This window comes from Taudactylus pleione, unplaced genomic scaffold, assembly GCF_031769625.1.
Source record: "Taudactylus pleione unplaced genomic scaffold, aTauple2 ptg000711l, whole genome shotgun sequence".
Taxonomy (NCBI): Eukaryota; Metazoa; Chordata; class Amphibia; order Anura; family Myobatrachidae; genus Taudactylus; species Taudactylus pleione.
Window position 1 is genome coordinate 12,723,334 of NW_028285113.1, and position 27,613 is coordinate 12,750,946.

General features: G+C 44.8%; 1 protein-coding gene across 1 annotated transcript in view; it reads right to left on the reverse strand.

The window, feature by feature from the left end:
• Nucleotides 1-10,162: 10,162 nt before the first annotated feature.
• Nucleotides 10,163-27,613, reverse strand: part of NPAT (nuclear protein, coactivator of histone transcription) — a 45,972-nt gene continuing 28,521 nt past the window's right edge. Inside the window, exons 13-18 of the mRNA XM_088456759.1 lie at nucleotides 26,056-27,453; nucleotides 24,575-24,690; nucleotides 14,816-14,912; nucleotides 13,341-13,404; nucleotides 12,162-13,248; nucleotides 10,163-11,270 (exon numbers count right to left, since the gene is read on the reverse strand). Of these exons, the coding sequence (XP_088312885.1) occupies nucleotides 11,187-11,270; nucleotides 12,162-13,248; nucleotides 13,341-13,404; nucleotides 14,816-14,912; nucleotides 24,575-24,690; nucleotides 26,056-27,453 (2,846 nt within the window). The 3' untranslated portion in view covers nucleotides 10,163-11,186. The remainder of the gene's footprint in view (nucleotides 11,271-12,161; nucleotides 13,249-13,340; nucleotides 13,405-14,815; nucleotides 14,913-24,574; nucleotides 24,691-26,055; nucleotides 27,454-27,613) is intronic.

Below are 27,613 nucleotides of genomic sequence, written 5' to 3' on the forward strand. Positions count from 1 at the left end.
GTGGTGCCCTCCCGGCGGCTCCCACGTAGCAGGCAGACTGCCATAGCAAGCAGTCTGCCTGTCCTCAATGCTTGTTTTAAAAAAAAAAAAAACTATGAAAAAGGCTGGAGACAGCCTAATGTGCTACCGGCTCTCTCGGGCACATTCTAAAAACTGGGGCTGATGGAGCATAGAGGGGGAGGAGCCAGTCACACTTCTAAATTATTTAAAGTGCCAGGCTCTACTCTACCACCGTCTATACCCCACTGTCTCCAGTGTCCCCTAGTGGATGAAGGAGAAACGGTGTTTCTATTAGCCATCGCATCGGCTCGGAGGGTAGTGGATTTGAGCACGCACTCGTGTCGCTCTCCTTTTCTTGTGTTCCATTCCAACAGGGCTGTCTTAAGGACTCGCTTAGCCTACCGTCCCAAGATAGTGTCCTATTTCCAGATTAATCAGGAAAGTGGTTCCTGCATTTCAGTCTTCGAATCCATCTCACCCTATGGCTTCGTTGGATGTGGTGAGGGGTCTTCGTCTATATGTTACAATTTTCACAAGGGCTGGCCAGCTACTAAGCAGACCTTAGCCCACTGGCTGCGATTTACCATTCCTTTACATTTACCATTACTCCTTGGCGAACCCATCTGCTGTTGGTGACAGCCCATTCCACCCAGTCAGTGGGGACTTCGTGGGCAGCAAGCTGTCCTTTGAAAAAGCTGCCAATTTTGCTCAGCAAAACGCGTTAGTGGCCACCTGCCTCAACCCATGAAGTGAGATTTGAAATGAACCACTTGCCTCAGAAAGCCTGGACCAACTTGCCAGATATAATAGAAGCATAACTTATAACGTGAATTTTACATCTATTTACCTGTGGGGACTACACCAGATCTAAAACACCGTGACCATCTGAGGGTCCTTAAGTTTTGCACATGGAAGCTTCATGCTAAAAGGACCATCTATCTACCGGTGGAAAAAATTGGGTAATTATAAAATAATGGACAGCCTTATTTCTGCTAATAAGACTGAAAAACTGCTATAACTTATGTATTAAGGATTCAAACCGGAAGTATCTATAGAAACAGGCTAATCTAAATGTGGACAAGCACTAGGGTGAGGCACTTTGTTCATGTACTATGTGGATTTTATGATTATATTGCTCATGTACCTATGCATGTGGATTTTATGATTACATTTTATTAAAGTGAATATTATATTTTCATATATATTCTTGTATAGTGTCAATATACTCAATATAGCACTACTATTTTGTCTATACACAGCAAGCTGTGGGGCTTCTGTAAGGCTGCCACATGGTTGTCTGCTCATACCTTTATCAGATTTTACGCTTCTGACACTTTTGCGTCTTCGGACGCCACCTTCGGTGCTCACTGCAGCTCAGGAGTGGCCCCGTCCATAGGGAACAGGCTTTAGGACGTCCCAGAGTTGTCCATGTGCCCCCTAGTGGAGGAAGAATAAAAGGAGACTAATGTTGCTTACCTGTTAAGTCTTTCTTCAACTCCATAGGGGGCACCAGGCATCCACCATGACGCACCTGTCTGGCAGGAGGTGTTTTCTTGGAGACCGATATGGCTGTACCATATATGTATGGTTCTGTATGAATGCCGGCCTTCCTTATCCTCCTTTGCCTTGCTCCTGCCGTGGGCTTGCAAACTAAACTGAGGTCCAGTGCCTGGGAGTGAGGTATAGAGGAGCTTGGGCTTGTGAGTAATTAACCATTGGTGCCCAGACTCTCCTTTCCAGGCTATACCCAGAGTTGTCCCTGTGCCACCTATGGAGTCGAAGAAAGAGACTTAACAGGTAAGACCTAAATCTCTTCTCTGGGAGACTCCTCTGGTGGCGGTGCACTGGTCTGAGCTTCTCCCCTTGCCCAAATGCCTAAAGGACCAAAATCTTCAACCTCTGGGTTTAGGCATGTTCACAGGAAAGGAAGAACATTTTCCTCCAGAGGCTTGAGAGATGATCTTGTTCAACTTTGGCCTAAAGAGTACTAATTCTACAAAAAGGTAACGACTACAAGATCCTTTTGGACTCTATATTACCTTCCCAGTGCATCTGGCCACATTAGTAAGATATCAAATTTTGAACCAACATCAAGAATAGCATCACCAATACATCACAATGCTTTTTTTTTTATATGATCAATTAAAGGCAACAGCTCAAACTAGAGTAACCCAGTTTAGACCTGGATAATTACCCATTTGACCAGGGAGGCTGTAATAAGTTTGAGCTATCTGTGGCTATGAAAATGGATTTGCGGTTCACCTCTTTTTTTCTGTACTGTATTAAGGTAGGCAACATTTGGGACAAAAAAATGCATATTTAACGAGATATGGCTATGGGAACATCAAGAGTAGCAGAATGGCTGAAATTAGCTCTGGAGCCTGTTCTCTCAAAATAATCTCCAGAATAAAATAAAAGGGGATTTTATTATTCTCACAGTAAAATCTGTTGCTCGATCTATTTGGGGGACACTGCTGTACCTTGGCGTATAGAGGGCTGGTGTAGGAGAAAGGCAAAAAAAAACCTGCTGAGCTCTAAGTACCTCACCTCTATGCCACTCCTCCTGTGCATGTACAAAGACTATATAACCAAACAGAAAATAACAAACCACACTATTAACAAAATTAAGAGTTGGGTAGAGATCACAGTGTCTCCCAAATGGATCAAGGGAAACAGTGGTATTGTCCAATTGTATTTTGACAGCTTGGCCATTGAAAAAGTTTTCAGCTCTTTGAAGAATGGCTCTCAATTCTAGAATGTTTATGGGTAACCTGCATTCTTTTGAGACCACAGACACTGGAGTTTTAAATACAAAAGTCACAGCTCCCCAAACTCTGAGGTGACTACTGTTCTTCCGCATGCAGAAAGGATGTTCCTTGTTGGGGTTCTGGGAGTTCGGCTACCACAACAAAGACGGATGTGTCTAGAAAGACAGATTTGGCAAAGATCTCCAGTTGAAAGGTTCAAGAGTGGAAACTCGCAACCTGTACTGCTTCTAAACAGGATGCCACTTTACTGAGCAGCTTCATACTCCAGCGAATGGGAACTCTTGGATGTTAGTAACATCCTGACTTGGATCTGAAGTGATTGAATTTTTTTCCTCTCTGGCAGGAAGTGTCCAAAAGAAGCCTGTGTTGGATTTAAACTCAATTTGAATTCGGGATAATAGGTTACAGTAAAAACCCCAAGCATGAAATGTCTGGGTGGGATGAGAACCAGTGATGCCAATGGGTTGTATGTAGGATGTGATCCCTGATGATATGTGGGTCACACCCGACGACCTATCTGATGACCACCTCGGAAAGTGGAGTTTTGACTTTTGACATATGATCCCAGTCCTCTCCCATATGTACGAAAGGAGTGGAACGTTCATCCCCTGGATATCAGAGGGTTTATAGGGAAGGAGGACCTTTTCTCCGTGGCGTAGAAAATTATTTTATCTACTTCTGACCTGAAAATAACTGTTCTTTGAATGGTAAGGCTTCAAGTGTCTTTTTTGAACTCCATATCTGCTTTTTAGGGCCTCAACGAAATGGAGCATCTGGCCTTAATGGACAGTGTAGAAAACAGGATTTTGGTACTTACCGATAAATCCCTTTCTCCGATTCCACAGGGGACACTGGAGTTCAAGACAGTGGGGTATAGACGGTGGTAGAGTAGAGCCTGGCACTTTAAATAATTTAGAAGTGTGACTGGCTCCTCCCCCTCTATGCCCCATCAGCCCCAGTTTAAGAACTGAGCCCGAGAGGAGACGGAGGACAACAGAAAAACGAGAAGGAGAAGACCACAGAACGGAACAAGACCGACTGAAGGAGAATAGAGGAACCCATGGCAGGAAACCCTGCAGTCACACAACCATATAAGGACCTAACAAAACGGCAGATACGCAGCGCTGGGCGGGCGTCCAGTGTCCCCTGTGGAATCGGAGAAAGGGATTTATCGGTAAGTACCAAAATCCTGTTTTCTCCTTCATCCACTAGGGGACACTGGAGTTCAAGACAGTAGGGACGTCCCAAAGCTAACCTCCCGGGTGGGAAGCGCTGAGAACTTGCTAAACCTGCGGAAAACCAAAACAGGTACCATAAGCCCAAGTGAAAAACAAGGGCTGAGGACAAGTGATGTAGAGCACAGGAGACAATCAAAATTCCTTGCTAAACCGCCACAGAAATTCCACAAAGTACAGAGTAAGTTGAATGGAACAGGAAAAACCACCATTCAGTGGACAACAGCAGACGAGATCCTCAGAACACCATAATCCCAGCTGAAAACAGAGCAACAGGACCGCTATTCACAGTGAGTTTCAAAAAGAATCCATAGGAGAGGTGGTAACATGTGAAAAAAAAACTCAAGAAACCTGTACCAGAGGGTAACACAGGAAAATGCAACGGTTCCCGACAGCAGAACACCAGCACTTCCAGAAATAAGCAAATCATATAGATGTACGTATAAAGATACCAATCTACAGAACAGAGCTGAGCCTGACTACTGACTTCTCGAACAAAGAGAACACCAGGAGTTAAAGCAAAGACCGAACAGTTGCCCCGGACACTTCTTGAGGTTCAACTAATCACAGGGTTGCCACCCTGCAACTGAAAAGAAAAACCCACAGCAACAAACCCCAAGAATGATAACTTCCAACGTGATGGAAGTACGTAGTCAGAACCCGCTGTAGGCCCGAACACAGCATGAAAACAATCGGGATACCCTAGCAGTAAAAAGCACGGATGTCACAGCCAGCCAGGGTGAGCGAGCTACCACTATAGGGAAGCCTCCCAAAAGCAAGTCTAGAGCCTAGGACAACCCTGAAAATACCCGTCGGTTACATGACAGTGTAATTAAAGTATCAACAGATACTGAACAAGAAAATCAACTAGGCCTTCTGTATGGAACATAGTGACCGTCACACTTTAATGTAAAGATGTGCATTAGTCCATAGATGCACCTCAGTCCAGAACCGATTCTATATTCTATTCGTGTTACGAATCTCTGTTAGAACTATGAATCCACACGTCAGAAAAGCTCTAATGTGTAGAGCCAATTGATATGAATTGATACCATAAAGGAGCGGATGGCTACTAGGACAGCTAGGGTGCAAAAAGGAGAATAACAGCTGTGTAATGTCAGGTTGCATTAATAGGAACACTATCCTAAGCTGTAGTGGGGTAAGCTCACCACTACCTGTGAGCGACCAGAAACCCTCTGGGCGCTATGCCGAATGTCACGGACTGTTCCCATCTCACAGCAACCAGCCTCTTCAGGTAGAAAGAGGAGCTTTTGTGGACCAAGAACCCATGTTCTACAGCTTGGACTTCAGTCTGGAGATGTTGCCGTAGGACCTACTTTAAAAACTAGCAGAATGTTAATGACCCACATTCTAGCTTGTTCCATTAGGAATGCACAGAAAGATTATACATACCGTGTACCCCAAACCGGTCTGCTAGTATAATTATCCTTACATTAACGACATAATGGTGCAGCACATATTAGCCAAAAGGGGCAGAAATCACAGGATAGCGTACACATAGGATATGACATATTTGATGCTGGACCACCACCAGTGACCCTATAGTGATCACAATGATAGGGATAATCAAAATTTGATTCCATGCTCACCAAAACAATACAACCCAGGCCAGACCCTGCCGATATCGGCGAGCGACCCCCTGGCCTAAGGCATAGGAGCAACAACTGCAGCCCAAATAAAACCCTGAGGATGGAATAGAACCTGGATCCTCCATGTTCTGATAGGGATATACCTAGGGCCACTGCTGTAGAGACTCATCTTACTGATATAGCTTGTGCAGTCTGAGACAACTCAATAATATGGAGTACTAGAATTTTTACTGAGAAGGGTACCTGTACATAGACATAGATGCGCTTGTAATCCCAATAGAGGATATAGTCTTAACCCAATTAGGGTGGAACAGGTCTTTTTCGCTTATTAGGAAATATACATACAAGGAATGGGATGGGAAGTACAACTTCTATTTAAAGAAGTTAGTACCAACAGATCAGACTCCTGCATCAGGAGATCAGTATGTATGTATGTATTATATATAGTACTTAGATATAGCATTCTTATAGATAAGCCTCAGCACCTGGTATTCCCAGATGGTCTCTGATCCAAGTACTAACCAGGCATGACCATGCTTAGCTTCCGAGATCAGACAAGATTGGGCATTTTTAGGGTGGTGTGGCCGTAGGCTCTTATTTGGAGATACTTCCGGGCGCTGTCAAGTGCATCACTGAAGTGTAGTTATATTAGTAATAGGCCCCCCGAAAAGGGGCACCTTAATATTGTCGTGAGGCAGAATGCCTCTATAGATCCTCAATGTAAGTACATTACTCTTTTATACAAGTGTGGTCAGAAGGCCACAGGACATATAGATAGTCCCGAACTAGAAGTCACAATGTAAATTGTATAACATGACTCTAGTCTATTCACTACACACACACATATACATATGTAGCCTATAGCTCATGGAATCCCAGGCGACATCTCATCAGAGACTTAACCGGGACCCTAGGCTACATGGTCATAATAATTTTGGAATTATAAGAAACTCTCTAAATACTTCTCCTTAAGAAGAGGTAGAGTAAAGCGGAGTTATTGTACCAAACTACCACATCAGTCCAGTCTCCAATCGCAGCATCTTTCCTTTTAAAATATGCTAGGTATCAGACAATAGCTGATAAAAACAGAAGTAGAAATACACTGTGTATATACATACATATATATATATATACACATATACACACACAGTACAGTGCATTTTCATATCTGCATACACGTACTAATGTTTAAAGTAGAACCTGAGCAATAGTTAGAGCCATGGAAGAACTGACTTAAGACCTTGGTTGAGGCCAGGTCAGAGTACACTCTGGACATGTGTTCATTCTGCTACAGCGTAGCGGCAGGTATGAACTACAAGGAGCAAACAAGTTGGTTTATAGTCCAACACCTTATGAGGCTAGCAAGTCTAACCATAGTGCCAACATTTTCCCTGTAGCGCTGTAAAAACAAGGACTGTATTGGACTACCTGTATGTGCTGCCGAAGCGAGCACCCTAATAATTGTATTAGTGTATTGACACAGATATTTTACTCAGAAAATATATATATATATCCCTCTATACACCTGTATTGGGGAGGATTACATAGATACATTATGCCATAACTACTTGAGCAACAGCATCCACCTTATGAACTGCCTTTAATGAGAGTTCCATTTAATGAAATAGCAGTGCTATAAGGAGCACACTGAGGGACGGTGGCGCGTGCCGGGGTCTCCTAAACAGCGGGATTACAGTACTGTTAGCACCACTAAATGGCGGGCCCACGCTGCAACTTACTGCTAGGGGAGCAGCGGACTGCTGCGGTCTCCTCTCCATAGAGATTGGGGAGATAAATCCCCATTACAGACCCCTGGCAGCCCATCAGTCTATTTAGACGGATCTCGAACCCAGGTATGCGGCGCCCCAGGTGGGGACTTAACGGCATACGACACAGTTGCCAATCTAGGAGGCACCCCCTAGGGGGTGAATAGTTCACAGGGCCTTCGCGCCGTGTGGACGGCTGTTGTCTCCACCACTAATGACAGAGGAGGGACCGTTTTTTTGTGACTGCCTCGACAGCTCTGAGACAGTCCACTCCTGCAAGACCGGCGGACTAGTAAAAACAGCCCCCGTAAGTACTCAATTCAGAGGGCCGGGGCTTAGAGCTCCCTTCCACTCCATAGAGAAGAGTAAAAACCCCTTCAGTAGCTGTACCTGTAAGTGACGTGAGGGCAGAAGTGGAGTTTTTGCTCACACTTTCCAGGGGAAATAAGAAAGTCAGCCCCTTGCGGACTCGCTTCGCTCATCACATGAATATATTCCCCCTCTATCAGGTAGAGAATGACGCTGGACACCGGCCGATGATGTAACCCCCCCCCCCCCCCACACTACCCCTCCATAGTTATGGAGAGTTACTGTCGGCCTGAGCAGAGTAGTAAGGAGGGAGGCTACCAAGCGGATATTTACATGCCCGGCAGCCGCTAAGCCCCGCCTCCATTACGCCACATTAATGGCGGTAAAAGAGAGAGGAGGGCACACTAGGCATTGCCAGACATAACCCCCCACGCAGGGCGGGGTGAGCCGGCCATGCCTTTTCAGCCCTCTTAATTAGAAGGGGGAACTGGTAAGGCCGTTCTATGTGAGTGGGGAAGCGGATTGTGAGAACTGGCGTTGGTGCTTCTTTCATGCAAGCACCGACGCAGCAACCCACAGCCGAGAGCGCTGTGAACAGCAGCCGCGCTCTCCTGCGGCTCTAAGCATAAGCCGGCGCTGGTGCTTCTCTCAAACAAGCACCAGCGCGGCAACGAACAGCAGCGCTGAGCGTTCCTCTTGCGCCCCGCCCCCAGCCCCGTTATACAAGGCTGGCTGTTTATGCTGCTGTAGACTCCCGATATGGGAGTAGCGGGACGCGGCCGTCTCCCTCCCTGTATAGAGGGAGGATTCAGTGACAGCTGCGGCAGCACCGCGCTGTCACCAACGTTCCCGTATACTTAATGTAGAGGGGCCTCCCCTCATTAATAGGAGGGGGATCAGTGGCTTGGTTTTAGCCAGAGACCCGGACGCTGACTGCCGAGTGCAGCGGCGGGTCTCATCAGCAGCTCCGACACTGTCAGGACTACTGGCAGGGGGAAGGAGGCTGTGTAACAGCCGCGCAGCACGCGCTTTCCCTAAGCCCAGCGTTTTGGCCCACCGCTCCAGCTAGTCGGGAGTGGTGGGATATACTTACAACTGTTGCGGCCGGGATGCTGGGCTGAGGGGGCGGCGAGGAACCCGGACACATGCCGGTGTCAGCAGTGGCGGGTCCTCGCAGAGTCCGTTGACTCCAGGTGTGTGCCCCCTCCTCTAGGTCACCGGACACAGACTGCAGTAGCCGTGTGGTGCCTTTCCCGGCGGCTCCCACATAGCAGACAGACTGCCACAGTAAGCAGCCTGCCTGTCCTCAGTGCTTGTTCATAAAAAACACTAATTATATGAGACAGGCTGGAGACAGCCTATGGTGCAACCGGCTCTCTCGGGCACATTCTAAAAACTGGGGCTGATGGGGAATAGAGGGGGAGGAGCCAGTCACACTTCTAAATTATTTAAAGTGCCAGACTCTACTCTACCACCGTCTATACCCCACTGTCTTAAACTCCAGTGTCCCCTAGTGGATGAAGGAGAAATAGACCTAGACCAGCATCTAAGTAGTCTGACACTTCCTTAACGTAGTCCGCTAAAGAAATGAGTTCAGATCCAGTTGAAGCCTTCTGAAAGCTGTTCAGTCCATTTAATAACGGCTTTGATAACCAATAATGCAATAAAGATAGGTCTGAGTGAAGAGCCAGCAACCGTAAAGGTGGATTTTAGTATCGCATCACACTTTATTTCCATACTGTCCTTAAGCTACTACGATCTCAGTCCCAAATGCTAATTCCTTAGAGAGACAAGCTATAGCAACATGTACTCTGGGAGGAGACTCCTCCCTAACTAACCAAAACTTAGGGTCTGTAAACAGTATAGACCATAGAGAGTAAGGGCTTCAAGCTCAGCAATTTGTAATGCCTTACTCTAGCACCAGCTTTCTATAGCCCAAAGTACTGCAGTGTCCCCCAATATGGGTGTAAGAGAAAAGAAAACCTAGAAGAAAAGTGCCCTACTCCTTGAGAACAAATGGAACTGCGCACACATACACAAAAAAATCCAACAATATTATTTATTGGTAATTGCAAATTAACTTCTTCTGATTGCCTATGGCAAAAAAAATATACATTTACATTGGATTTCACAGCTCCTTGAGAGCTGAAGGCTTTATTTTACAGGTATTAACTTATTTTCTTATAAAAGAGTTGAGGTGTTGGCTGCATAGAAGCAAACTTTGAATGTTCTTCCACAAGGCGTAAGATAAATGAGCACTTTTTGTTGTTGCATACGGTAAATCCGCACATTTTCAAATATAATTTAAGGTTAGTTTACCTGCCAGTATTTCCTGCCTGTGGAGTAAGAGGTGGTGGGAAAAAGGGGAAAGCAACCAATCAGGTAGCAGAGTTACAGAAAGTTTGTGATCTTCACACGTATGACGGGATAATGAGAAACAAGTTGTGTGTGACTAATGGACGTTTGCTGCTGTGTTTTGAAGCTGTGTTACAATGTGTAGGAGAGACCTGTACTTAGGGGCTTATTCAGCAGCGGACGCAGTAGCAGCTGCGATAGCTCTAATATGGTAATGCAGCAGCTTGCATTACTGATCAGAGTCGCATTCTAGAACGCAATATCGGATCATCGTCGATACAATTGGGTGGCTGCGAGCCATGGGGTCACGCAAGCTGGCCGCTGCAGACGTTGAAAAGAGGCCAGGAAATCTGTCAGCCAATGGAGATCCTGGCCTCGTCACTCACCGTAAACGGCGGCGGGAAACTGAGGCCATCGCCTCCACCTCCCCACCCCGAAACGGCGGCAGACAGTGAACTGTGAGCAACACCGCAGACCTGTTCTGCACAGGTCCAGAGCATGCGCAGATTCTTGAACATCGAGAATCTGTGTAAAAAGAACTGAGCTGCGCCCGCAGCAGAGACAGGCCCTTAGAGCGAATCACGCTTCTTTGCAAAGGACTATGAGCTATGAGTATTATGTGTATGTAAATTTACCTCTGGTCGTGAATATTGTACAATGTAATCTTCCCTTGCACAGAGATTAACTATTAAGCTGGCTCAAGCTTGTAGGTTGGATTGTTAGCAAAATAAAAAAGCATGAAACTCAAAAAAAAAAAAAACAGCTTAGCAATAACTTTCTTTTTAATACAAATCTGTTAACAAAAACAGAACTGCCAGGCCATATATATATATATAAAAAAATAAATCAGGCATGAATGCTGAGTAACAGAACAGAAATGGACAGAGGCTGCAACATGTGTATATACATCAGAATTAAAGTTGTAGAAACCTCACACTTTGCTTGTTTAGAAATATTTACAAATCAAAAGAAAAAAAAAAAAAAAAGTTGTTTAGCAATGCAGTAAGTGCCTTAATATTATATATTACAAAACTACAATGACCTTACACTCGGCAGGTCTATTTACATATGTTTTTATACATATAATATATAGCATCATTTTTGCTATAAGGTACATTGTGCATTAAGGATTCAGAGTACAAACTATTCGTCGTAATGAAGAGACATTAAAAACTTTTCCACGTCCATTCCAGCTGGGAAACTGTCCATGCTCTTCTTCCTGTGTTTCTGTGCAGAGGGGGGAAAGGGTTAAAGCTGAGATTAATCATAGAATGGATGCGCATTATACAACCTGTTTTTGCGGATTGCTCACAGTGGGGATTTCACAGCTTGGAGGTAGCTATTGCTATTAAAAAGATAGTTGATCACCCGATTTAAAAGAGCACGCGGCAGACTGTAGACAGCCATCGCGACCGATGGTTGCGATGGTGCTCGAAAAAGCAAAATGTGTCTGACACCTCTTATTGCATTTGCATTAAGATGCACGAATTTCAAAGCTGCTTGTGTGCGGCTATGAAATTTCGTCCATCTCTGAATCAGACCCCGAGTCTTCTTTAGGGGGACTTCCTCTGGGGAATTTAAACATTTACCATTTGCAGAGGTAATACGCATTAGGAATCAATAAAGAGCAACGCTTCTCTTCTGAACCATATTTGTTTTTTTCCTATTCTTTATCTATTGTGCTGCTTTTTGTTGTGAACTGTTTTCTGGTACGCAGCCACCTATTATTTTACTGTTTTTATATACCATAAAGAAACTCCTGATTAGGTTATAATTTTTATACTGTTGGTCTTGAGTTACTAGCATTTGTTCACTGACTTATTTGAGTAATGCCCAATTAGCTCACTTTTATGTGGAACGGTCTTTATAGATCTACAATCTATACTATGTAGATAACCATTTATGAGCACACAGCATGTACACACGTCACTGACATCAAAGTTCAAATCAACACTCTTAAAGGAATGCTCTAATGCCAGGATCTATAGACTGGCTCTCCTGCAAGGAGACAGCTGTGATGCAGTCACTAGACCGTGGAAAACATTCTATGGTGCCTGCAAACAGCATACTGTAGTAGCAAACTTGTTACCATTATTAATTAAAATGGATACCACTTACCTTCATTTTCTTTTTCTGCAAAGCAGAGGGGCTCAAAGTTTCTTTGCTATGTGAAGGTCTCTGGAATTCGTCAGCTTCTTCGAGCTTCCTCTTCCTTGATGTGGTCTTGGAGGATTTTAATTGCTGGACATTGTCCTTTAGCGGAGTGGTACTGCTAGATTTTGCAATGGAGGCACGTGATAGTATCATAAGCGTGTGAGCAGCCATATTTACACTGTTCTCGCTACCAGCCTCACTGGCCGGACTGCAAGTGGGCAACTCTGGAGTTGCTGGAGGCTTCATGAGTTTGGGGGTTCCTCCATCATTGGAACGTTTGGCGATTGGGGTCCTTGTGTGGTCCAAATGATTATCTAGCTGTTTGTCATCCATTCCAGACCCTGGTGTACGCGGTATGGGCAAATCTTCAACAGGAAATGGTTTTGGACTGTGAAACTGAATTCCCTGCAATAGCTGGCTGGCTTGCTTAACTAAAGGACTAGCTGTGCATATTCTTTCTGTGGATGTCTTTTGCGGTGTCTTTCTAAGAATATTTGGCAGAGAAGATTGTTTTTTATTGGTTTCCGGTTGTGGTTTTAAACTATTCTCACAATGTCCAACCTCACTTTGTTGGCTATTCACTTTTTTATCCACGTCTGCCACTGCCTGCGTTTCAGTTTCAGCCTGTAGTACATTCTCCTTGTTACCCAGAGCCCCGACACTTGGAGATACAGGTCTCTCCTCTCCAGCCGGATCTTTCACCAGCGCGGGTATCGGCCCTGTGACTTTCATAACTGCGGCTTTGGAATTTTTTCCTTTTGTAGGAACACTACTCTCTGTTTTTCTGTTTTCCTTTTGGCTGTTCGATCGCGTAGCTCCCACAGAGGATTGTTCATTTGCCACAGTCTCACTCTTTCCAGACTTTTTACTTTTTGAATTTGATAAGGACGGAGAATTCAATGTAGCGGTACTTGACGAACCCCCATCAAAATAGAGCACCCTTCGATGTGCTTCTACTGATTTGGCAGCAACACTTGTGCTATCTGCTAACGACCTCTCATCAGGTGTATTTTGCATCCCAGAACCAGAGTTCCTTTCCTCATTTCCTACTCTATAAAAAACAAAAAAGGCCACTTTAAAAAAAAAATGCAGATTGGTCACGTTCATAAATTGACGAGCCAAATTTACTGACAAAAAACTAACCTTTGCACAGCTGAAGTGGACGGATGGCTTATAGAATCAGCTGCTGGTTTGGACAATGGCTTGCCTAGAATGGGAGAAGTCAGAATGATTTCACTTATGATCAGATGAACAGCTAAGCCTACATACCGCTACTTTTGCAATAAATAGAACACATTTACATAGCACATAATCTCTTACTCTTCAGAGGATTAATGTAAAAAAAGAGTTGTGAAGCCACTGACCAAGTCAGAAGCTATCTAGAATATAGTGGTTCCCAAACCCTGTCCTCAAGGCACCTAAACAGTCCAGGATTTAAGGATATCCATGCTTAAGCATTAGTGGCTTAATTAGTACCACAGCAAATTGATTATACAATCTGTACACTGGTGTGTATTAAGATATAGACAGTGTCTAGATAGACACCAGATGTTAGACCATAAATGGGTCGACTGGGACAAAATGTCAACATGTAAGAAGGTCGACAGATACAAATGGTCGACATGTTTTTTTTGTACATTTTCTAGGCCCTTGGTGCCCAACTCTAACCGTCGGGATAGGTGCTTGACCCTAACCTTCCCTTCTAGTGCCTAACCCTAACCCTCTGGTAAGTGGCTAACCCTAACCCTCTGGTAAGTGCCTAACTCCAACCGTTGGGTTAACTGCCTAACCCTAACCCACAAAAAAAATAATGTGTTGAACATTTTTGTGTCAACCTTTTGTCCCAGCCAACCCACCGACTGTCCAACAACTGGTGTCTATCTAGACATTGTCGACTTTTACACTGTCTATCTATAGTCCGGAACCCCAGTACACAAGCGTGGATATTCTTAAAATCTGTACTGTTAGGGTGCCTTGAGGACCGGGTTTGGGGAAACCCTGTGATAAATAGTTTACTACTGCAATTTCTTCACCTTTACACACAAGCAAGCACATGGCAAATGATCAGACTGCGGAGTCACAAAGGAAAAGTGGAGTACATTGGCAGCTACTGTATCCCAAGTTGTTACAAATTAGTACTGTGAAATATAGTTAAACAATACAGCTACACAAGCAAAGTGAACATTACATTGCATACAGCAGTCTGTTCGGATGACCGTCCAATGTAAACAGACATATAACAGACTAAATTATACCACATACAAACCCAAGACAAAGAGTGGATCTTTCATTTACTGAAACAAACTTTCGGCAGAGTTCCCAAATTTTAGTGTCCGTCGGAAGCCATCAACTGTCAAAAATGTAATTGACAATCAGCAAAACGTTTTTAGGTGGACTGGCTCCTGTGTTTGTCCAGCTTTGGTTATCATTGGTGGTATGGATGAGAAGGACAAAATAAAAAGGTGTTTCATACTGTACCATAACACAGGTAAAAAGTAAGTAACATAGAAATGACAATGTGGAAGACATGGCATATAAATTCAGGTTGACTTCACTCAACAGCAAGCAGTGTGCAGACCCGTACTGAACTAGTTTTTCCCTCTCCACAAGGCATATACCTGTGTTCACTGTAGGCTTTGGCAAGGCAGGCTTCGGAGGCTTTGGAGGTAGAGGCAATTTAGGAACCACAGGCTTGGATACCGGAATGTGCAAAATCTTCAGACAAGGAAGGAAAAATAAATCTTTTTTTTTTTTATATTAATTATAAATATAAAACAAAAAGGAAGATTCTCTAATATAGAAGGTTTAACATAGGGTAAGCAGTCATTCAATATAATGTGTTGTGCCCTGATTTATATCCAGCAGATCCCTTTGTCAAGTGTTGCATATTGATGTTATATACCAGGAACTAATAAGTATGAAGTGTTTGGCCCAGGTGATTTATTTTCTGATATGCTGGGTGTAGTAAGCAGGTAATATTCGCTGTATAATACTATTATCTTGTTAATTTAATTGTCATTGTTTGGTATAATAAATTATGTTTCTATGGAGTGACTATTATCAGAATACTTCAGACGCATGACTGCAGTTTTTCATGGTCCTACCAATAAATTAATCTAGCACCTACATGTTCAGAGCAAATGTAATGCTTGCAAAATTACTGGCTATTAACTTCTAGATTTGCAATTAACTTTCAGAGAAAGTTGTCCAAGTCTAAAAATTTATCTATTTTCAGACCACATTAACTGATCACAGCGATTATATTTGGAGACATATAATCTGGATTTATATAGTCTTAAACTGTATACACAGTTTTAAAATGAACCCATATGTACATTGTTGTATAGCAGATAGAGCCCTGCATTTCTACTGCTGCTGGGTATTGTGTAATCTGTTGTATGCATCCTTACAACTATTAACCTAAACAATTTTGTTTGTGACTTGATAAATCCTTTTCTCCAAATTCCATGGGGGACACTGGAAATTGTGGTTATAGGTGGTGGTTATAGGTGGTGTGCCTGGGGCACTAATAGTCATAGTTTGGAAGCACAGGCTCCTCCTCCCCTATATACTACCTCCTGCCCTGACATTTAATACTAACACATCTTTAAGGACAGAGAATAGGAGGAGAAAACCAAGCACACCAACAAAAACACAGAAAAAGTCATGGGTCTTGGCATGCCAACAACCTAGACAACAAACCCAAGCAGTGGAGTAAGGGTGAGCATCCATGGAATTCAGAAAAAAAAATATCAGAGTAGTGGTAGACTTACCTAGATAATTCCTTAACTTAGAGGTCCATAGGGTTCACAGTGATACCATGGGGTTATTATGGTTTCAGAAACCAGGCACCAAACAGTTAAAAGCTTCAGCTCCCAGGATGCCTCGGGTCCTCCTCTATATATACCCTGCCCCTAGCCATAGGACTTCAGTTTAGTTAACAAGCCTCAAGGCAGGAGAAGGAAGAGCAATCTTACACAAGATGAGGGAATCTGTGACCGAAAGAAAAAATTACCCATGCAGCCAGGTATGTCAGGGTGGGTGCCCTGTGGACCTCGAAGAAAAGGAGTTATCTAGTTAGGTAAGTCTACCATAACTCTGATTTTCTTCTTTGGGGTCCATAGGGATCCACAGGGATACCATAGTGATGTCCCAAAGCAGTTCCCCTAAGGAGGGAGACGCTCCTGAGCAGAAAGGAGATCTCGTCGCCCAAGCATCCTGAGAGGCAAAAGTATCAAAGGCATAAAACCTAAGAAAAGTGTGGACAGAAGACCACGTGGCTGCCTTGCACAATTGTTCAGCAGAGGCACCACGACTAAATGCCTACGATAGCCATACAGATCGAGTAGAATGTGCTGTCACCGTACTTGGAAAACCTCCAGTCTCAAAGTAGCCAGGTGGAAACAACGGTCTAAACCTGCCTGGAGAAAAGCCAGTATCCTGGAAATCCTCAATACCTTAGGATCATACTTCCTGCGGGAACACCATTGACCCAAAGAATGCCAAACTCTGTAATAGATGCGGGCAGAGGCAGGCTTCCGTGTCCTAAGGATAGTTTGAATTACAGAATTGGAAAAACCTTTTGCTCTTAGGATGGAAGATTCAAGAGCCACGTCGTCAAAGCCAGACGAGACAAGTCCGGATGCCGGCAGGGGCCCTGCGTTAACAGATCCTGCCATAGAGGAAGAGGATACGGTCTGTCTATTCACAGATTCTGTATGTCGGTGACCCAATGACGTCTGGGCCAAGCCGGAGCCACCAGTATTACTGTCCCACCTTCCTGCTTGGATTTCCCGAGAACTCTTGGGAGGAGGGAGATCGGAGTAAAGAGATACGCCAGCTTACTGCCAGTGCGTCCACGAAGGCTGCTGATGGGTCTCTGGACCTGGACCCGTACCTGTTGTGACGTGACGCCATGAGATCTCTCTCTGGTAAACCCCATTTGTTTACCAGGAGCTGAAACACTCCCGGATGGAGAGACAACTCTCCGGCGTGTATGTCCTGACGACTTAGGAAGTATGCTTCCCAAATGAGTACTCCCGGTATGAATATTGCCGAGATGGCCGGTAAAGGACGTTCTGCCCAAATCAATACCCTAGTCTCTTCTTTCATGGCTGCGTAACTTCTTGTGCCCCCCTGATGATTGAGGTAGGCCACTGTTGTCGCATTGTTGGACTGGATCTGGACCGGCTTGCCCTGGAGCAGGTCCTGTGCCCTGACAAGTACTTTGTATACTGCTCGCAATTCCAGAATGTTTATTGGCAGATGACTTTCCTGATTTGTCCATCTTCCCTGAAAGGTGTGATGTCCTGTCACTGCTCCCCATCCACGAAGACTGGCGTCTGTGGTGAGAAGCACCCAATTTGGAATCCAGAAAGGGCGCCCTTATTTCAGATGATCCTTTCTCAGCCACCACAGGATGGACAAACCTCTGGAGTAAGAAGGATCCTCTGGGACCTTATTAGATGATGCTGTCCGTTCCATTTGGAGAGAATCAATCTTTGCAGAGGCCTGGAATGGAACTGAGCATACCCCACCATGGCAAAGGTGGATCCCAGGACCTGCATTGCTAACAGAACGGATACCCTTCGCTTGAATAGCAGATTGCTTATTCGCAACGATAGGGCCACAATCTTGTCCTCTGGCAGAAACACCATCTGTGCCCGAGAATCCAGAAGAGCTCCCAGATGTACCATCTGCTGTATTGGAGAAAGTGATGATTTCTTCCAATTGATGATCCAGCCGTGCTTTTGTAAGCAGGCTATGGTCAGTCGCAGATGTTTTTGTAAAACAACCGAAGTCTGTGCCAATATCAGAAGATCTTCCAGATATGGCAGAATTCTGACTCTCTGACGCCTGAGATAGGCAGTCATGACTGCCATTACTTTGGTAAATACCCGTGGAGCCGTAGAGCGGCCAAAGAGTAGAGCCTGAAATTGGCAATGTTGCTGAAGAACAGCAAACCGTACAAATTGCTGGTGGGATGGTATAATAGGAACATGCAAATATGCATCCTGAATGTCCAGGGAAACCATGTAATCCCCTGGCTCCATTGCCAAAATTATTGATCGGAGAGTTTCCATACGAAACTTGGTTATAATATGGATAAACCTGTTGAGGGTTTTTAGATTTAGTATAGGGCGATAAGCCTCATTTGGTTTCTGAACCAGAAATAGATTGGAATAATAACCCCTTCACAGGAACTGGGATTATTACCCCTGCCTGCAGCATGGAGTTAATGGCTTCCTGAAGTGCCAAAGCCTTGACCGTATCTGATGGAGTTTCTGTACAAAAAAACTTCTGGGGAGGATGCCTCCTGAAAGTGAGGGCATACCCGAGAGCCACTACTCAGACCCAGGCATCTGTTGTTTGACGCCAACAATCCGCAAACTGAAGTAGTCGGCATCCCACCCTTGGATCCCCCGGGAGGAGAGTTTGTCGACCGGCTTAGAAGCTTGATGTCTTGCCGGGCCAGACATCATAGTTTGTCATCTTGATATTCTGCAAAAAATAGACGTCTTACAGGAAGGCTGTTCCCTTACTAGACCCAGAGAACGGAAGGACCAAAAAGAGACCTCCCTAGACTTTATAGTCGCCATATATGGCACACCTGCTGACTTTGAAGCCGCCAAAGTAGCTATTATTTTATCCAACTCTGCTCCAAAAAGTACTTTTCCATAGAAAGGTAAAACTTCCAGCACCACCTTTGATCTTGTATCACCTTTCCAGGATCTTAACCAAAGGGCCCTGTGTGCCACTATTGAAGCTGCTGATATATATATACGTCATCTGTTCTCTGGTAGCGAGTCTTCCAATGCTCCCATCCGTTATTCAACAGCTGTGGTTACCCAGGCTACAGCCATAGCTGGACAAGTAACAGCTCCAGATGAGGAAAATATTGTTTTAAGACATGCTTCAATCTTTTCAATCAATTTTTTTATCCGTTGAATCCTTCAGGGAAGACGCTGATGGAATAGGCAATGTAGCATCTCTGATTAAATGCGTCACAAGAGCATCCACGGTAGGCGGTACCTCCCGCTTAGTACATACAGAAGTCGGGAAAGGATACAATGCTGTTATTCTCTTATTCACATAAAAAGTTTGTCAAGGTTACCCCATGACTCATCCATAAGCCCAGTGAGCTGTTCAGATACAGAAAACTCCATTTTTACCACCTTCCGGTGGTGATCAAACACTGGGGAATTGTTACTATGAGCTGGTTCATCATCCTAAATATCTAGGATTGATTTAACCGCCCTCACGAAAGGCACATCCACTGTGGACAGATGGTCCTCCTCCCCAGAGCTTGACCCTGGAGAGGAACCTTGCGCATCATCGAATTACTCTGATGCATCTGAACCCATATGTTGAGCAGACTGATAAAAGATAACTTGCGTTTAGGTGACTTAGTGACTACCGGTCTGCTATCAACTTTAGATTGTGCCATACTCTGACTACAATGGGCATAAGCATCCTTCCAGGAAGGATGCATAGGAGGTGCAAACATAGCATGCTGTGTACACCCCATCCAACGAAGCATAGTGGGAGCAGCCATACGATCCACAAACTCCTTCATTCCCTTGGACAAAGAGGATACCCAAGATGGCCATTGTCCAGGGACAGGTAAACTGGACTGGTGAGGTGGCTCTTTATAAACAGACAACACACAAACCATCCTTAATGTCCTGAAGGGAAAAAAAGGCCATACATGATTTACATGAAACCTGCACAGAGGGATTCACCTCCGGTATCCCTTTATCTTTTGACATGTTCAATAAAGGCAATAATTGCAATGTTATGTGAAAGCCTTCACAAAATCTAATTGAATGTGAAGTACTCAAGAGAAAAACCTCCACCCCAAGATGATGGAGAGAAAATACAGTGATAGTTATAATTGATAGACAGAAATAAAGACAGTGTCAGTACAGCACCTAGCAAACAGTCACATACAATGCATATGTAATAAAATTACAATTGATTCTAAATCAATTACACAAAGTAATGGTAGGATATAGAGCACTATATACCTTAACCAAGGGAGAAGTATACAGGGAGACGGACCAAAACAGAGCGCACTGAGCGTGGACCGTAAGTGTCTGATACACACGTGGAGGGTAGGTGGAGCAACCCAGACGCGCAAGACCCTTTGTAGGGACTGCGTCTGGGGTGGAATGCCTACCTCCCGTAAGCTGTGTTAACCAGCCGGATACGCTGGCCTTGTGGCAGCAGAAGCGTCTGCTGCCTGATCCCCGGCATCAGACGATACGGCCCCGGTGGTGTAGTGAGGACGCGGATGATCCCGGGCCCTGACTGCAGCGGCTTCTGGTGCGTCTCCGACACCAGAAGCAAGGACTGCCAAGCGCGATTCCCCGTAAGCGAGGAATCGCCTTACCCGACATCTCTGTGCATCTGGTTGCAGTCTGGGTCGCAGAATTGCTGCTAGCAAACTCAGCCGCGACCCGCCGAAATCACCAGCTCAGTTACTGGTGTCGCGGCCAAGCGGAGGTAGATGGAGTCACACCTGATGGCTGTGCCTGGAGACCCCATGTCCGGCCTGCCCCACCTTCTGACTAGCTGTTGAAATACCTCCGGGTGAAGGGCCCATTCTCCGGGATGATGGGCCTGACGACTGAACTAGTCAGCCTCACAGTTTTCCACTCCTGGAATGAAAACCACAGAGAACGCCATCACGTGGAGTTCTGCCCATGGCCATGCAGCTGCGCGTCCCTCCTTGATGGTTGATGTATGCGACGGCTGTGGTGTTGTCCGACTGGACTTGAGCCGACTGACCCTCAAGAAGGGAGGCAGCTTCCAGAAGAGCGTTGAAGATTGCACAGAGTTCCAGCACATTGATCGGTAATGTCTCTTTTGATGATCTAATGGGAGCACTGACTATAGGGGAGGAAGAAGAGGAATTCATGAGCTGTGCCAATTTTTCCACAGAGCGGGCTAAGCCTCTTGCCCAAGACGGATCAGTGTCCATGGGATCCGAACCGAAGACCTGGCTCCTAGCAGACTCCTTTTCTCTGCGGGAAGAGACTTATTCAGAGTTGAGATCGGACATAACGCCTTCTAATTTAGATATCCAAGGAGCAGAATCTAAAGATGGTCCCGACACAGCGGGGCCCCCTGAGACACAGGAGTCACATAGGGCTGCTCCATCTGAGCGCGCCTGAGACAGCTTAGTGTTACATTTGGAACAAGCAAATACCTTCTGAGATACCTTTGCAACTGCCCCTTTCCCTGTCATGGTGTCTGTTCAACACACACACACAAAAAGATCACTTCTCACAGAAAGAGCAGAGTGGAACAAATACAGGCACAGAGGGAGAGGAGTCACTGATTCCCTCCATAATGTAATCCCCTAAACACTCAGCAGCCCATAAGAACCCAAGTGCACTCACGACCTTCAGGATCAGTGCTGGAGATTCTGCAGCCGAACAGGGGACAGTAGAGCAGTGCAGGCTGAGGACTCTGTAGCTGCTGCTAGCCGGTGAGCGCGCCTGTCATAATGGCGCTGATGAGCGGGGCTATGGGGTGGTCCAAACCTCCCCTTCCCAGGAGGGAGGCCAATAGGAGAACTTCCCTGCAAAAAGGAAAGCTGAAGAGGACCGCTGACTACAGCGCCGAAGCTCCGCCCCTCTCCTTCCAGCAGAGACCTGCAAGAGTAAGATGAGAGGAGCGCTATTAAGCTGCTGTGAACTATAGCAAGCTGCGCTATCGCTGGTGCCGGTGAAGGGGAGTCTAGGGGGGCACAGTGGGGGCCCATCCACTAGACGATTAAGTTGAGCGACTGAACGATATCATTATCGTTCATAAGTCGTTTGCAAAGATGTCTAAAACGGCCAGCGATGCGCGCTCCAGCTGGTCGTTTAGACATCTATCATCGGGCAAACATGCTGGTCAACCTGACGAGAACGTCAGGTTCAGCTCGTTTGCAGATGATTGATTGTGCCTACACTGAACGTCTGCTCATTCAGTGTAGGCACATAACAGACTGAGAAACAACTGCACGATTACAATGTCGTAACTGTGCAGTCTTTTGTCTGTCTTCTAGTGGATGGGCAGCATTATACTTACTGCTGCTGGCTTTCAGGTCTCTGTGGTGACAAACGGCGGCATGGACACAGCTTCTATAGTAAGCTGCGGCATGTTCCTCCCTGAGCAATGTCAGGGTGCAAAGAACCCCCGTACCCACTCTAAAACAGCTGCGGCGGGTCCCTCCTGAAGCCTCCTTGTAGCAGGCTGACAGATGCAGCTTTCTGTCAGCTTGTGCTGAAATGCTTGTGAAAGCAAACTTAAATAAAATAAATTAAAGAAAAATAAGTGTGGGCTGAGGACAGCCCCAAGTGACCGGCTCTCTCGGGCACAATTCTAAAACTGGTGCTGCTGGGGGATAGAGGGGGAGGAGTCACTCACACTTCTAAATTTAAAGTGTCAGCTCCACTCAACCACCCGTCTACACCCCAGTGTCTCGATCTCCAGTGTCTCCTCGTGGATGAAGGATAAATACCAAAACCAATTGACTGTTAAAAACTAATGAACCAGACACAGCCCCTTTGACATCCAGCGGTCCTCGAACATGCACACTAATATAGAAACAGAATAAGGTTAATAGACTGGTACAATAAAACTACCCCCTCGCCGGGCCGACTGCCAGGAACTTCCATCGGCTTAAGCGGCGTCCCGTTAGTAAAGCATCCCTGGTGGTCTAGTGGAGGACTGGTGAACCACTCCTCTGTGGCAGGGTGTGTGTATGCAATGCTGCAAATTCTGAAACAGCTCCCCACAGAGTAGGGAGCCATTACCTGCGGTTCTGCTCCGGCCGTGGCTCCCGTGTGCTCTGGTCATAACTGCTGTCAGAGCTGCGGCCGCAGGAGCAGGCATCTGATGGAGAGTCTGGCATGAGCGCTGCTCAGAGTTACAAATATAAAATAATAAATTTTTTAAAAAAGAACTAAGCTGCAAGAGCAACTAAAGCTGTGCCCAACTCCTGAGGGCACTAAAAAAACTGGCAGGTCAGGGCAGAGGGTGGGGTATAGGGGAGGAGGAGCCTGTGCTGATGAACTTTAACTATTAGTGCCCCACACTCCTCCAGCACCACCTATACCCAGAGTTTAGAGCAGTTTTCTCCCCAGGCTGTTTTTTGTGGGTACACCACCCGTCAAGAAACAGCCTACCACCTGGCACTTTGGGAGCCTGCAAGTGGTGACGGTATTCGAGAGCTGTATAAAAAGGACCAGATCCTACAGACTTTGCAGCTTTTTCATAATCAGACGACTGGGCCTCTAATAAGAAGAGGAGAATTAATATATGAAATGTTTTCAAGTTTAAATCATTATAAGGCCAGGGTTTAACACGTTTTATTATTGCGAAGGCCCTCACCCGGATACTTCCTGATGCCACCGGGCTGGAAATTTTTTTGGGGGGAGAACACTGTAGAGTGTCCCCCAAGGAGAAAATTAAACAAAATATTTAAGGATTTAGGAGGTGTACATGCATTGTTTTTCTAAAAGCCCTGCCTTAAGAGTCTGAGTCTCTTTTGCCAGACGGCAAAAAGTAGAAACTAGAGCGGAGATTTATTAAAACAGTCTAATGCAAATAATCAGATTCTAGCTATCATTTATCTCACAGGTTCTCAAACTCGGTCCTCAGGACTCCAAACAGTGCATGTTTTCAGGTCTCCTCACAGAATCACAAGTGGAATAATTAGCTCCACCTGTGGATCTTTTAAAATGTGTGTCAGTACAATTGGCCATACACGCTACAATTATCGGGGTGATCCACCCGATAATTGTAGCATGTATTCGGGCGACCGAGGGTTAAATATTGCTCGGTCGGACATGCCCGTCCGATGCGATATTTTAGAGGTAAACTATCAGCAGCATTGGGCTGTGCATGCCCACCCGCGGCCGACACACAGACATTTCCTGTGTTCCTTCCCATGGAAGGAACAGGGAAATGTCTCCTCCCCCGGGGGCGGAGCGCAGATGTCGGGCTAATACACTGTTAGAAATCTCACAGTGTGTGCCGCGGACATCTGCGGCTGGCATGCTGCCAGATAAAATGGCTGTCAATCTGACAGGTATTTTATCTGCACGTGTATGCCCAGCTTAAGTAACGAATATACCTGTGCACCTGCTGGGTGACCTGGAAAACATGACCTGTGTGGAATCCTGAGGACAGAGTTTGAGAACCACTGATTTATCTAGTACATTCTATAAAATGATAGCTAGAATCTGTACTATTCAGACAGTCAATAAATCTCCCCCTATATATTATTTCAAAATGTAACCGTCTTATCAATGTAAATGAAAAGTTAGAGATCTGTTAAGAACACCCTACTGGATGTTTTTTAGTTAGTTAGCTCACGTTACCTGATGGGGCGGTGCTGTGAAAGTACTGCCACTTTGGCCAACTAGTGAAACAGGGAACATACCCATAACTCCCTGCAACATAGGCTGGACTGGTGAAGCAAGAATAATAGTGGAGCCTGAAAGATAAAATACATACAAGCTGACAGATGCTTCATCCCAACAAAAAACAAAATAGTTAATACAATCACAAATGAGAAGAGAAAGATTATAGCTATAAACCTATATAATCGAAAAGCATGGAGGACGGGTGATTCTCTCTTCCCCTGCTAGGCTACAGTTATAGTCATTTACCCGAAAGGCGTCTAATTTGGCGAATGGGTACACAATCCATAGCACACTCTCAGCAACTGACGTGAGAACTTCTACATTGGTGAATTGGGGCATTGTGACTGGAGACTTTCTTCATACTGGGGTGCATAAACCCAGGTCTTCTGTGTCCCAGCAACATGAACATTTTAGCCATCTAATTCTGTCATACCAACTGGCATTAGATCGACATTACAAGTTGTGGCTGAATCCTCCATCACTCACATGAAAATGGGAAGAAATAACACTATTATGTGATATTTTCTCACCCATGTGCTGAGCCACTTTTCCAGTTGGTCACATTCCAACATCAATATATTTTATGCAGTATCCACACAAATAAGACAAATGTTACGTTTTCAGGAAACACTTTTAGTTTATGTCATTTGACATGGCAAAGAAAAAGCACCAAATTTTTTTTTTTTTTATTGAAATTTCAAGAAAGAGAACTAAAAGCAAAATGCTCGTATTAACGTGTACCCCACTACCAAGAAATACTATTCAGTTCTTGCTTTGGGATTAATTTGCCTTTCCAAAAGAGCAAGAAGAGGGGATTTATACACAGGATTTCATACTAAGATTTGCAACTGGAAATGATCAGGTTCTTATTTATTTATTTTTGTTAGTTTTAATGAAACGCGTAAAAAAGTTTTAATGAAATGTGTAAAAAAAAAGTGTAGGAGTAATACAGTAGCCCAAAAAAAACACATACTATTTTGAAAACTAGACAACAAATTGCATCCAGTACGGGTACCCCAGAGGTTATTAAGATTAGGATTGGGAAGATTTGTACGTTAGGACTCTCCCATATTTGGACTTAACACTTTCTGTAGTATATAGGATGATGTCCCGGGCTTAGCTTTTGCAGAGATCCGCTGGCAGGGCATTTCTACGTCTTTAAATATTTTTTTTTTTTTATCTCTATATTTCTAAAAGTGGAAAACAGGAAAATTACACTGTCACACATCATCAATATAGACAAAACAGAAACAAAAACAAAAATTTGTCAATTCCACTTTGGTTTGTTAATTTTTTCTTTGCACAATATAAAGTGAACAACAAAGTAACTCGTCTCTAGATTTTTTAAAGCTTCATGTTATATAAACAACACATTTGCCTACACTGTTCAAAAAAAACCCATCTAAACTATAGGAACATATAAAATTGGTGCTCACCTTGTGACAGTTTTGGAGATATGGCCTGTCCAACTGTGTACATGCCGCCAGGTCTGGGAGGGGTTTGGAAAAGAGCAGTTTGCTTCTGGTTCCCACTAGCAACGGAATTATTGGGCAGCAACATAATGTTGGATTTCTTGGCTGGTCCACTGTTTGCCACACATGTACTTACAAAAATATTACTAGCAGGTGCAAATGTAGTGCTCGTGGCGGGCATCAGTTGTATGACATTACCATCCCCAGTGGCATTTGTTGCCCCAGAAATGGAATAAACTGTGCAATCCCCACTTGGGATATTAATGGTGCCTATTGAGCCATCAATGACTGGAGTAATTAGTTGACTTTGGTCTCCTGAAAGGTGTTTGTCTGTAAGGTCTATGACAGAATTTTCCTGAACCAGCTCTACTTTATTAGGATCCTGACTTTTCACCAGAGGCGACAGTATAATAGTAGGATAATTATCTCCATTAATGCTTCTGACCGCATCGTTTAATTCCGCATCTTCCGGTACATCTTCCACGATTATGTTGAGTGTCACAATATTTGAAGCTACTTCAACTGTCTGGCTGCAACTGGGCACAGCAATGCCACTGCTGAGTGCCACAATCTCTGATGCCAGACTGCTTTGCCCATGGACTGCAATATGATCATCATCTATAGCCGTATTATTGGCGGCTAGTTCCTTTTCAGAAGACGTTCCAATGTCAGCTGCATTACTCTGCTTATTCGTTGCTTCATCCATAGGTTTAGTTAGAGGACTTTGTTTTGATGGCTCAACCAGCTGCTTGTCCTTATCATTTTGTGGACTAGTACATTTAAACACTGGATCCACTACTGAAATGAAGAGAACATTCTGTGGTCCAGTCGTAGAGGACTGTGTAGCTGTTACATCGTTTGTTATCTCCTGCTGGGTATCCTCTGGAAGAGTTTCAATAGTGGTCACCTGGCTGGTCTGCATCTCCTTTGGTTCCTCGCTGACTCTGCCCTTTGAGTCTTTATTACATAGTATTGATGGTTCCCCGACTACCATGGTTGGGGGTAAAATCTCCTTAACAAATTGACAACTGTCTTCTACGGCTTCATCTGGATTGCCCTTCGTTTTAACTTCACTGGATGGTGAGGACGATCTCCCCAGTACAGTCCTATGTGATTCCTTGCTGGTGTCCATTATTATGTCAGAATCTGTACTATCCACGTTGACTAAATCCCCATCCTGTTCATTGCATTTGGGACTTTGATCCGCTGAAGATGGGAGGTCATTATCAAATGCTTGCTGGGATGTACTACTGTTGTTATCTGTCTTTTCCACTGTGGCTTTCTCAGTATGCTGGCTGGGTAATTCAGAGACATCTACTTCTTTCCCACCTGGACAAACATCAGCTTTCTTATTAGACGGCTCTGTAGAGTTTTAAGAAAAATACTTCAGTAAATACTTTATGAACAATAGCTATACGAGTGCAAAATAAACAATATAGGTATAGGTGGTGCCAGAGGTTACCCTATAACTGCAACCTAAGGAAAAAACAGGGTTTCCCAGACCCTTAAGGGTAGATAGATA